The sequence below is a fragment of the Balaenoptera ricei genome, chromosome 1 (genome assembly GCF_028023285.1).
Source record: "Balaenoptera ricei isolate mBalRic1 chromosome 1, mBalRic1.hap2, whole genome shotgun sequence".
Lineage (NCBI taxonomy): Eukaryota > Metazoa > Chordata > Mammalia > Artiodactyla > Balaenopteridae > Balaenoptera > Balaenoptera ricei.
Window position 1 is genome coordinate 48,324,114 of NC_082639.1, and position 12,692 is coordinate 48,336,805.

The 12,692-nt window shown below is 45.2% G+C and overlaps 1 protein-coding gene across 3 annotated transcripts in view; it reads right to left on the reverse strand.

The window, feature by feature from the left end:
• The window catches only part of DAB1 (DAB adaptor protein 1), a 419,282-nt gene that overhangs the window by 17,001 nt on the left and 389,589 nt on the right, over nucleotides 1-12,692 (reverse strand). For all 3 annotated transcript variants that reach the window (XM_059898809.1, XM_059898802.1, XM_059898792.1), the window contains 3 exons: nucleotides 11,058-11,120; nucleotides 8,649-8,757; nucleotides 667-1,215 (listed from right to left, as the gene is read on the reverse strand). In XM_059898809.1, the coding sequence (XP_059754792.1) occupies nucleotides 667-1,215; nucleotides 8,649-8,757; nucleotides 11,058-11,120 (721 nt within the window). The remainder of the gene's footprint in view (nucleotides 1-666; nucleotides 1,216-8,648; nucleotides 8,758-11,057; nucleotides 11,121-12,692) is intronic.

Here is a 12,692-nt window from a genome sequence, read left to right on the forward strand (position 1 = left end):
CTCAAAGAAGTAAAATGACTTGCCCATCGACACAAAACTAGTAAGTAATCAAGCCACTCTCTGGATTCCCAGTGCAGAGCTTTCTGACTACCTAAAGCTTTGAGCAAATTCTGGCTGCCACTCTACCAGTTGTAGGAGGCCTTATGGCTGCTCTATCTCTGGTCTGTGTTTTCTCCTGACCTTAATTTTCTAATTTTTTATACTTGTCCCTAACATTTTTTAAATGCACATACACCATTCATTTTTAGTTCAATAAGCCATACCCAAATCTATGTGTCAGAGCTGGGATATACATAAATGAATAAATGAATGTGCAAGGGAACAAAAACTTAAGAGCCAGAGTAACATGCTAGATAAATAACAGGCCTATATTCAATTCCACCTTTTTGTCTATTTTCTTTGTCTTTGAATCTCACTTTCGTTATCTGTCAAACAGGTCTAACAAAACTTGCCATTAGCATTGTTAGGAGTATAGAAATAATAAATATAAAGCACATGGAGAAGGTGCGTATAACTGGCACCTAATAATGGGAGGCTATTGTTATTAGTAGTAGTCATATAAACAAAGAGAGGCCTGTTGAATGCAACTGAGGTGATTTCTCTGACACCAGAAACAAGGCATCAATTGCTCTCTGGGGGTTTATGCCTTCAAAGAAGGGCACTCACGTGAGTTGGTCGATGGTGTAGTAGAAGTCACAGGCGTCAAATTCAACTGGGAGATGTCAAAGTCATCACAGTCGTCTGTATCCTGTGCCACCCCGACTTTGTTGAAGTAACTGGAGAAGGCCTCTGAGGTGCAGGTGAGGGAGGGCTGGTCGGGTTTGCGGGAGGGCACGGGTGGAGGCTGGGCCATCTGGAAATCCTTAAACATTTCTTTCCCCATTTTCTGCCTGGGTTTGTCGGTCTGTGGACTTGACCTGGCGGAGTCACTCGTGGCTGGGACGGTTGCAAGGGGGGTGAGGGGACCTTGGAACATGGCAGCTGGCAAAGGCATAACAGTTTGTGTGGGCATGAAGGCGGCTGGCGGAAACTGCCCGGCCACGGTGGGCCAGGGCTGCTGAGTGGCAGGGAAGAGAGCCGGCTGGCCCCATGCGATGGGCTGAGCCCCTGGCATCACCTGAGCGACTGGTGGCTGAGGACCCATGGCGATCTGCTGTTGGACAAGGGGCTGCTGGCCCCAGAAGGATGGGAGGACGGCGCCCATTGCAACATAACCTGCAAGGGTTAAAAAGAAAAGTCAGGCGCCTTGGGAAAGAATCATTCAGGGAGTCAAGTGATGGGCAGAAAGGGACCAAGCAACTATTGAGTGTCAGGCTGTGTGCTAGGATGCAAAGGTGAGTAAGACAGAAGTCCCTGCTCTCCTGGAGTCTGTCTTCTAGAGCCCTGGTCAGGGAAAATCGCTCTGAGGAGATGACTTGTAAGCAGAGACTAGAATACAGTGAGGGGGACGCCAGGCAGAGATCTGGGGAGTAACGATAATACTGCTATAGTTCTTAAAGTTCTTATAGTCTTATAATTCTTAGAGGTTTCTGACATCACACAACCTCAGGAACCAGTGTGTCTCAGTGGAAAAGGCAGAGCGCTGGAAACCAGGCACAGCTGGGTTTGAATCTTGCCTCCCCTTCTTGCTAGACTTAGGGCATTCCCAAATGCTTCAGCTCTCTAAGAGTCAAGCTCTTTGTTGTAAAGCCAGGTTATAACATCTTCGTTCTCAGCATCGAAGCGGTGTGCAAAATGATTAAGAATCAAAATGTTGGAGTTTTAGAGGCCAAGGTTAAAATTCAGACTGCCACTTCTTAATCTATGGTATTTGGGGAGAGCTTCAGAAGCTCCCTAAGCCTCTCCTTATCTGTAAAATGGGCAGAAAATACCTTCTGCCTCATTGGGTTAATTTAAAGATTTAATTTAGAGATTAAAAAAAATGTAAGTTAGCATCTCCTCAGGACCACCTCATACAGTGGCATAGGTTGGGCACTGCAAAACTCCAGGGGGTGTACTCACATATGTCACCATAATTTTTTGGTACATTATTCCTTTCAGGTGAGATCTAGTCATTTTAAAAGGAGCACAAGTGATACTCTGTACCATAATAATAGAAACAATAATAATTTCCACGTATTAAATGCTTACAATGTGCTAGGTACAGTATTAGGTGCTTCACATCTTTACAAAATCCCTGCAGGGTCGGTATCATTATCTCCATTTGAGGGATAAGGAGATTGGCGCTCAGAGAAGAAAAGTACCTCATTCAGGTTCACACAGCTGAGACAAGCTGGGATCAGGATCTGAACTGAGGTCATCTGTCCCCAAAGCCAGCATTCTTTCCAGTGCCCCACACTGCCTCACCCAGATGGCCAAGACTGACTTCTGATCTTAGCACAGTCCGTAAAGCTGGTCTAGCCATGTAACGTTTTAGCTCACTGTGGGCCTGGAGGAGACTCCCATGTCCTTCCAGGGGTCCCCACCCTTTTCAGGGTGCAATCAAGCCCAGGAGACAGAGGACCAGTCCAGGCAGAGTAGAGGGCCTCTCAAAATATGCATTTTTATGGCTGTCGGAAGGAATCTGCAGGTACAGAGCAGTGAGACCAGGAAAAGAAGAGGGTGGTTGCACGGTATCCTAGCAACTTCCAAATGTTAGACTGGCAGGCGTGGGGGCACTGGGCATGTCCTGGGTTGTGTCAGTGACCCTGGTGAGCCCAGAGGAATCACATGTGGGCTGCCTCACTCATGCTCTAGCCTCAGATCTACCTGCCCTTCAATTGATTCATAAGGGATGGAGCCAACTTTCAAAGCCAGTCCATTTCCTTCCAAGGTCAGAGGAGGCTCCAGTAGTGGGGTAGAGACAGACACACGGGTTTCCTGCCGATCAATCTAATAGTGTTAAATACTTTTATGGAATGAGGCAGGAGTGGCAACAAAACAGACAATATCCTTATCAGATCACCTTGGTTCTAGTGCAGGGAAATGAGAGGGGTGAAGAGGCATTGGTGCTGACATTTAAACTTGCAACTTGCTTACACTGTCTATCATAATAATGCAGTGACTTGAACCTACCAACAGACTAAGAATTTTGCAACATTGTTTTTCTTATTTTCTGACTGACTTTGACAGGGTTCAGTGGTTCTCGGTGGGAGTGCTACTGCCTCCTAGGGCATGATTAGGAAATTTCTGGGGTGTGTTTTGGTTGTCATGATAATTTCGCGGCCAGACAGTACTGGCATTTAAGGGGCCAAGAGCATTGACACTAGACCTTCTATAATGTGGGAGATAACGTGCATGACAAAGAAATGTCAGCATTCTGTTTGTGATTATTTGAGTATAGACTGGACTTTTTAAATGAATATTTTATTATATTATTTATTTATTTTTGGGGGTGGGGGCCGCAACCCCGTGGCTTGCAGGATTTTAGTTCCCCGACCGGGGATTGAACCCAGGCTACAGCACCAAAAGTGCCGAGTCCTAACCACTGGATTGCCAGGGACTAGATTAGACTTTGAACCACATGGAAAATCAAAGTTTCTTTGCACAGTTTTAATGCACTTCATTTTCCAGGAATGTAAGAACTGTGTATATTTGAGGGAAGACTATATTTCGTTTTGTTTGGAACACTGTCAAGAGTTGTTCACCAACTTGGAAAATCATGGTCCCTGATCATGGCGTTGGAGGAAGCATGACACGCCTGTACTGGTTGGTCTGAACCTGTGGTGATTCTAGTTATAGGTACACACACCTGACCACTTGGTATGTTTTCTAGTGTAGTTTTACCTGGGTATTTCCTTACCGCAATACATTATCTTGTTATTATAAATTAGTTTCCTTTATTTCTTCTTTATATTACAGTTAGGACATTATATTGGTTTTTGGAAAACCAAGTAGGTAGGTTATATTCTCTCTGAGTTTCATTTCAAAATATTAAAGGAGACATCACAAATCCTTGTTATAAAAAAGGGGCACTGGGTCTGACAGGGTGAAGACCTGCTCATGGATCTTACAGTCACACCAACCCTGATGCCCATTTTGGTAAGTGGATGGAAGGCTTCAGCCTCCAGCCAGACTATTTTTTTGCTTGGCTTCCATCCCACCTTCCTTACTGCCACCAGACGACTGTTCTAAAATGCAAATAAAGTTGACCCTTGAATGACGCGTGGGTTAGGGGCGTTCACCTGCACACAGTGGAAATTCTGCATATAACTCATAGTCGGCCCTCCATATACCTGGTTCTGCATCCACGGAATCAACCAACCACAGACCATATATAGTACTACTGCAGTATTTCTTGGAAAACATCCACGTATAAGTGGACCCGTGCAGTTCAGGCCCGTGTTGTTCAAAGGTCAGCTGTACAGTGCTTCATTACCTTGAGAATGATGCCCAGAGGCCTTAGCTTGACTTTGGAGCTTTTGGGGTCAGTTCCTTTCCACTTCCTCACCCCCATTTTCCATTTGCTCTCCCACTGGCACCCTTCCCTGCAGCAGTTGCAAACAACCCAACCTGCTCTCTCGTCTCTGTTGGTCCATCTGCCTGGAAAGCCATCCCTAATTCTTTTTCACATGGTTGCCCCTCCTTTGCTCTTTGAGACTTGGTTCAGCATCACCTCTGCCCTCTAGACTCAGCTGGTTCTCCTCAGGGTGTGCAAAGTCCCCCATGTTCATCTCCATTGTGGCACTTGTCACACTGCGTTGGAATTGCCCAGTGATTCTGTCTTCCCTCATGAGACTGGAAAGCTCCTGCTACGAGGAACCTTGTATTTCTTTCTCTCTCCCCCATCTGTGTCTAGCACAGTTTTGGGCACACATCCACTGCCCCATAAATGCTGGAGGCTGGAGAAAGGCTCTAAGTAGAGGTGAATGAGTCACAGTGGAATAAATGCCTTCACTGCATTTTTCTAAGTATCCAATTAAACTCCAGCATCCGTAAGTGCTATGATCTCTGATGAGTCAGTCTACTGCTGGTGGCAGGCTTTTTCCCCCCCATCTTTTTTTTTTTTCCTTTTTTCCACAAGGAGCCAACAGATGGGCTGTGCACACTTTTCTGGAGAGAGCTATTAGCATGTCTCCCTGGCTTCATGCCATCTGCTTCAGAACAAAGTACAATATTCAAAAGAAAAAAAAAAGGCAACAAGGGTAATTGGGTATCATGTTTGGGAACCTGCAGGTCTCACTTGCTCTTCCTGGGTGGGCGGGATCCCTGCAGTGGGGGCTTTCCCCAGACCTGTGAGCAAAGGCTCTCGGGCCACGTGGCACTGTGCCTCCCTGAAGGGACATCTCAGTGGCAGGGCTGCAGTAGCACTGGACATGGGAAACCACGGCTGCCACTGCAGCCACTTAACAGCTTAGTAACTGTTTACTGGTTAACGTTCAACAGTGGAGGGAGGGGGTGCCAAGGAGCATCTGTTTATGCCGTGAAGTTCAGATCAATCATAAATCTCCTCGCTGTGCAGTGAAAGGAACCACCTGCATTACTGCCTTGCAGTTAGATTTTTTAAAGTGTTGAAAATTGCAATTTATAACCAGATGCTGGCACCTGGGGATACCCTCATTATTAAAAAAAAAAAAAAAAGCAGACTAAAATGGAAGAAAATGGTGAAAACTAAAGGACTCCTCCAACATATATATAGAACTTACATGGTGCCTCTTATCTACATTATGTCATTTGATTCATTTGTTCAAAAATGGCCCTCCTTCGTGCCACGCACTGTTTGTCTTTGGAGAACAAGACAGTAAAAAACAAAATCCTTGCCCTAGTGGAGCTCACACTTTTTGTGAAGTTGATCCTTGCAACAAGCCTCTGGGGTAGCTGTTATCAGTATCTCTTTAATCTGCATACAAGGAACCTACAGCTTCAGGAGGGGAAGGTTTGGTGTAGCTACACAGCAAGGGTGGGTAGCAGAGCCAGGGTCCCCAGTGAGAAGGGTGGAGAACTTTTTCGGAGTGCTTACTTATGTAAACCCTGCCAGGCACTGTTTTAAATGTTTTACTACATGTATTACCTCAGGAACAGCTCTATGAGGTGGAATTATCATCCCCCTTTTACAGATAAGTTCCCTGAGGCTCCAAAGCGATATAGCTGAGTGTCACACAGCTGGTTAGTGCAGGGTCTGTACTCATACAGAGCACATTCTCCAAGCCCTTCAGGCCAGCTCTGCCATGTGCAGTCAGGAAGTCAAAGACCTAAACTTAATTTCATGCATTTTTTAAGAAAACATCCCAAGAAGGCAAAGGAAAAAAATATAGGTAAGAAGAAGACATATTTTCTTCTACTTTAGACGTCAGAGTAATAATAATAACAGCATTTTCCACATAGAGCATTTACAACGTGCCAGCATTTTTCAGAGGCACTTGACTTTATTTTCTCATTTAATTCTCATGATATTGTTGCAAGGTAAGTATTATTTTAAATTCAGTTATAAAAATGAAGAAACTCTGACTCTGACAGGTTAAGTAATTTGCCCAGGAGCCTAAAGCTTATAAATAAATGGCTGAGCCAGGGTTCAAACCCAGCCTATTAATTGTGCTGCACACCCCAGGTCATTTCCCATCTCCCAGTCACTGGCTGGGCAATTAGGGACAGGAGGCGGAGATTCAACAGCTGCAGTGATTTTTAAGGCCAGTTACGGGAGGAAGAAGGCAGACAGTTTAACACCAACTGAAGCCCAGTTTTGTGTCTCAGCATAGCCAAAGTAGAGTAAGAGCAGCAAAAATATGCTAACTGAAATTAATTTTAGACTTAGTTTCTAAAAATTAAAATCTTGGAGGTAACCTATTTTTTTTTTTTTTTTTAGCAGCTGAAGAAACAGAATCTGAATGTGCAGAAGTGGTTTATCCACCGTTTGCAACACAGCCGGTCAAGTACAAGACCGCAAAATCCAGGCCTTCAAAGCTCTGGCTGGGGAGAGGGCCCAGAGCAGTGCAGGCAGGTTCTCAGGCATCTTAGTCAAATGTTAGGGCCGGAATTGCATCCAGCCCCTCTGACTCACAGAGAAGGGGATCGGGGAGGGGCCAGGCCATTTCTCCACCTGGAGTACTCTCAATCCTGACGCCTTCCTGGCTCACATCACACATTTGCATAAGCTCCTCCTCCTGACCACAACCTCCATTCACACCTGCCCTGCTCCACATTTCCTTCTGTCCATACCACTGATCATTTTCTAGGATTATGTTAAGCTACTTATTTTTATGTTGTTGTCCATCGCCCCAATAGAAAGTAAGCTCTCTGTAGCCAGGGGTCTGTGTCTTTGGTATTCACTGACACACCCCAGACACCTAGCATAGGACCTGGCCCATAGTGAGTACTGAGTGAATATCTGTGGAATGAACATGCCTAAAAATGAGTAAGTTTGGTGCCATCAAATAGTGGGGACAAAGCATGGTTATTCTGGATACAAGGTTGATGGCACAGGAAGGTGGTACATTTCTGAAAAACTGTTATTCTTATTTAAAATGACAGATTCAATAACACTCTTCCCAAGGACATTTTAATATCCATTTTAGGTAGAGAAAACTAGTCACTGCCACTGTTCCATTTTAGGGGTGGGTAAAACAGATTTGATTGGAGAGCTTAGCAATTAAAGACATTTCTAGCCTACCTATAGATTCTCAACTGTAAGTCAGACCCACTGGCTATCAACCTCTGTTGCTTCTAGAAGTTCATAATGATCCCTCGGCTCATACTACTTTGGAACAGAGTATGAATTTTTAATTTCACTTTGAATAACAGCAAGGTTTATATTTGGTGGCAAGAATTTGTTTCTAATGCTATGTAATTAAAAGTAATTATTTATAGAAGAATGCAAGAAATTTGTATTCTGAAATATTCAAACTCTGTCATTTATATAAATAAAGTAGAAAAAGAAAGATAAAGCCACAGATTTCAAATATGTAGTTAAAGAAAAAAAGTCTTTAAGGATGTTTTTGCCTTAAAGACTTTGCTTTTTGCCATGTATGCAAAAAGCAGAACTAATGCCACCTTTGGCCATGTCCAGGTAGAGTGGGCCAGCTACACAGAGTGCCTGATGCCATGGAGACAAGATGCCTCAGACCCCACCAATTTGCACCTGTAACACTGTTCCTATATATATTTTTACCCTGTTGTAAAAGTATATATTACATATATATATTTTAAAGAATATTTGGAATATAGAACAAATGCTCTTTAAATCACTAAGAGCCCCATTACAGTTCACTGTTAGCGGTTTGTTCTGTCTACTAGGTGTTTCCCTTTGCATGGGGAACCTCCCCTCCTTTAAGCCTCCACCAATAAGGCAGATCTCTTCTATCAAGCAGATCTCTAGAGGTCTGCAGAGCACGGACTCACCCCTCCCCCACCTTCCCTCCATCTGGCTGAGCTGGACAGTACAAATCAGGGTTTGCACTGATTTGCATGGTTGTGTGTGCACCAAGCTCCCCAAAGCTATACACCTGGAATCTTGACCTTTCAGGTGCAAGACATGAGTGATTTCCAGCCTGCAGCATCCCAGAGCTTTGTGAACATACCACCCCCCTGCCCGTGGCAGCTTCTCAATGTCACCTGAAGAGTCACAAGGAGAGAATGGTGGTCCCACAGGTGTCTGGCATAAGCTGGCAGTGGTTCAGTCAACCCCTTCTCTTTCTTGGTGGGTGGAGGCAGAAGGAAGGTGGAAGAGGACTTACCTGAGGGTACAGCAGCAGTGCCGAAAGGTACAGAACCAAACATGTCTGCACTCGCCGGAAGTGTCTGAGATGAAGACGGGATAAAGGCATCACCTGGAGTTGCAGGAGTCTGTCAGACAGAGAAGGGCAGGGGTGCGTGAGGCTCCTGGGAGACGTGGCTCAGTGCCAATCAGGACGGGAAGCAGCAGGCACAGGAATGAAGCGGGGCAGTGCTACAGAAGCAAGCCCCGGTCCGGGCCACTTACTGTGGCAGGCAGACCATGAGCTGGTTATAAAGACTATAAAATGGGAAAAACAATACCCATCTCTAGAGCTGCTGAGAAGCTTAAATGAGATCATGCATTTCAATCACTTAGTACCTACCAGACAGAGACACATAGTAGGTGCTCAGCAAATGCTGGCCAGTATCACGACTGTTTAGTTTGAGCTCCTACCCTTTGAGGGTGTTTTTGGGCCCTCAAATTATCCCATGATATCTTTCACCCTTCAGAAATGGTCAATTCAAAGTGACATACACTCACTCAGGACCTACTGCGTGCCCAGCTCAAGGCTGTCACTTAATACATGGCCAATAAACAGATGTTGACTAAATAAACAAATAAAGATTAGCAAGTAGAATAGAGACCCTTGGGTCCTGGTGCCTCCCAGAATCCTGCCTGAACCTTCACTTGCAAAAAGAAGCAAATGTTCTCAAGAAGATGATAAAAAAAAAAAATGATGCTTGAGCAGCTACAAACTCTAAAGCCTGGCCCATGCTGGAATTCCAAAAAGCCCTGCTGCATGAACTGCTGGGTAAGGTGAGGCTACTGAGATAAAAACATGGGTACTAGTTTTTTCAAAGGTCCACACCCATTTATAGAAGCCTTTTGCCTATAGAGTATGCCTATTTGATGCCATAATATGCTTATTTTTTCCCCTTGGAATAGACTGGAGCAAGCAATTAATCCTGAAACCATGGCAATTAGACAAGGCCATTTTTAGACTAGCAGCTTGCAGGAGGCATGGCATTGTTCTGAGGATTATTAAATACCCATCTGGACAGCACTTGGGTTCAGGGCCAGAAACACAGCCATGAGCTGCTGCGTTAAGCCCTTTAAAACACAATCAATGTCATTCTCTTTTCTCTGGTGTGACCTTGGGTGAGTCACATGCCCTCTCTGGAACTCAGCTTGCTCATCTGTAAAACGAAGAGGCTAAGGTTAGACAATCTCTCCAGACCTTTCTAGCTCCACGGCCCCATGGTTCAGACATGCAGCTGTTCCCCCTGGGATGGAGGAGAGAAAGACTCTCTAGACCGTCCAGCTTCCCTGGAGACAGGAGCTGCTGTCCCCTCCTTCACAGCTGCTCTGGGCACCAGGCGTTCGGAGCAGAGCAGTTGTGCCTAGATTCCCTGGCGGCAGCTGTGGGCAGCAGGCTCTCGTGCCATCTGTCCTCAGTGGTGAGGTTACAGCCTTTTCTCCGCGAGGTGCAGCTAGCCAGTGAACCATAGCACCATCCCTGGGTCTGTGCAACTGCGCGGTGCCCGCAGGAGCCGCCCCCTCCCAGCAGCTTCAGCTGGTGCAGCTGTGGCCGCCTGCTCTCCGCCCACCTCCGGGGAGTGGGCAGGGGAGGAGCTGGAAGGGCCAGCTTGGCATTTTTCTCTGCAGTGGCTGCAGGGTTGCCTCTGAATGCCTCCAGTTCTCAAAGCACTGGGATTCTATTTTGCTTCGGTTTTCATTCTTTTTTTTTTTTTCATTTTCATTTTCAAGTGAGGGCTCCCTGCAATCTGTACCCCAGTGCAAGCAATGACTGAGATACCGTGGCTGAAACTAGAGCTGGGAATCCAAAGCTTCATGAGCTCAGAGAAGCCAGCAGGCAGGTGGGAAGGGAGGAGGAAATGAAAAGAAGATGGAGAGGGGAAGAAAAGAAGGAAACGAGAGAGGAGAGGGCAGAAAGGGCCGGGGGGAGAAGATGCTTCCTTTACTGGGCTGACCACCTGGCTTCCTTTACTGCGTGGGTTCTGGGTAGGAGATGACAAATGCCTCATCGGGTCTGCTGTCCTATGGAGTTTCTTGCCCATATTCCCAGCTAGACCATGTGTTCCTTGCAGGCAGGAACCACATCCTGTTCCTGTCTCTCTCCACTGCCCAGCATAACAGCAAGAACCCCAGTGATAGCCTGTAATTGCTGATGCATGGTCTCATTTATTTCTCAAAACAGAGCATGTATCATAATTCCTTTTTAAAATAAAATAGCAGAGGAAATTGAGGTTTAGAATTGCTAGTAAATTTGCCCAAATCACACAGCTTGAAAGAGTCCAAGTTGAAATCCACCAGTAGCCTCTTTTACCCAAAGCCCATATTTTTGTCACCATGCGACTGAAGAAGGAAAGGAAAGAGATGCAGGGCTCTGAGGGAAGTGCATACTTACTGGGGGAGAGGTTATATCAGGAGGGGTGGACATGTCCCCAAAAAGTTCTAACTGGGTCACAGCCTGAAAAGAAAAAAAAAGATAATGATGTAATCACAAGGGGAATTGATGCTGTGGGCATTGCTTTAAAAAAATATGATTTGAGGACATATGTTTCTCTTTTTCATCATGACTATATAAACAATAAACCCAGATGGTCATTATGATACCTCTTGATCCCAAAGACAACATCTCGGATGTAGCCAGAATCAATTATTGCTTCAGCGTGTCCGGCTGTTTATCTGGGCTTAGTCAAGCAGATCTGGGTTTAGCCACCTTGCATAAGCAATAATAATAATACCACTTTTACATATTTACCATCCGATGCCAACACTGTTTCTCTTCTCCAGGAGACAAAGGCAAGACATAATCTCACCATTTGCTTTTTTTTCATGAGTGTATCCACATGTACAAAATGCCTTTCATGTATCAAGTATAGCAAGTCACCACTTCATGGCCACTTCTCAGTAAATGCTCCCAATAATACTGACCCTGAGAGGTATGAATCCTCATCCCCATTTTTACAAATGAATAAATTGAGTCTCATAGAGGTCACCTCAAGGTCACCTGGGCCATGACTTGAATTTTCTGCATATAGAGCAGGCAGTCAAATGACAGTCCCCAAAAGAATCCATCTTTAAGATAAAAAATGTAGTTGGAGGAGAAGAAAACATATCATTTAATACCAGGAAGGGCATCAAAAACAGCCCAGTATATATACACTATTAATCATTCCGAGGGGCTCCATCACTGTAGACACTGTATCAACTATATTCCCATCCATCATATGACAGTGTCTGAGCAAGGCCAGCCAGAGCAGTGGGAGAAGCCCTTTAAGACACACTTAGAAATTAATCTGCATACCCTTCCAGCTTCAGAGTCTGCAGGGAGTCTGTGGTCGGCAATCAAATGGCCTGACTTAAAGTATATAATCATGTGTCTTGTGCAAATCTGCCCACTGCAAAAAAAATACGTTCTGCTCATCTTTGGATTTTAAGTGATAGTTTCTAGAAATTGGGGGAACCTAAAAACACCACCCAACTGAAAGGACAGGGAGAGTCTGCCTGTCTGCCAGGCAGGACCCCTGCCCTCAAAATCTGTTCTAACCAGGCAAGGCAGGATCTGCACGATTCACACAAAGAAAGGAACATTCTCTGTGACTGACAAATGCGTGAGCTCTGGGCCCAGGAAGAGTCCCATCCCCAGGGATGGATTTGAGTTTCCCCACTGCCAACCTCTGCAATTCCTCATGGCCACTTTTCCCTCATCTGGACATGGGAGATAATGTCCAGATAATACCTCCTTTGCAGATTTATTGACAATATTACTAGCAGGATTTTGAAGTTTGGGCAAGCCTGGTGAAAAAGGCACAAACGATTCTTTTTGCTGAAAGTCAAGCAGCTTAGCCTGGTTATTAACTCACTTTCAACTCTTCCCCTTAAGCTTTCAGATTGAATGAACGGTGCGTGGCACACAATAGGGCCCTATACATATTCACTTCCCTCCCAGCTACATAATATGTTTTTTCTTTTCGTGCACGTCGGACTGTGAGGTGTTAGGCACTGTGCTGGGTGCTTGGAACATAATAATGAGAAA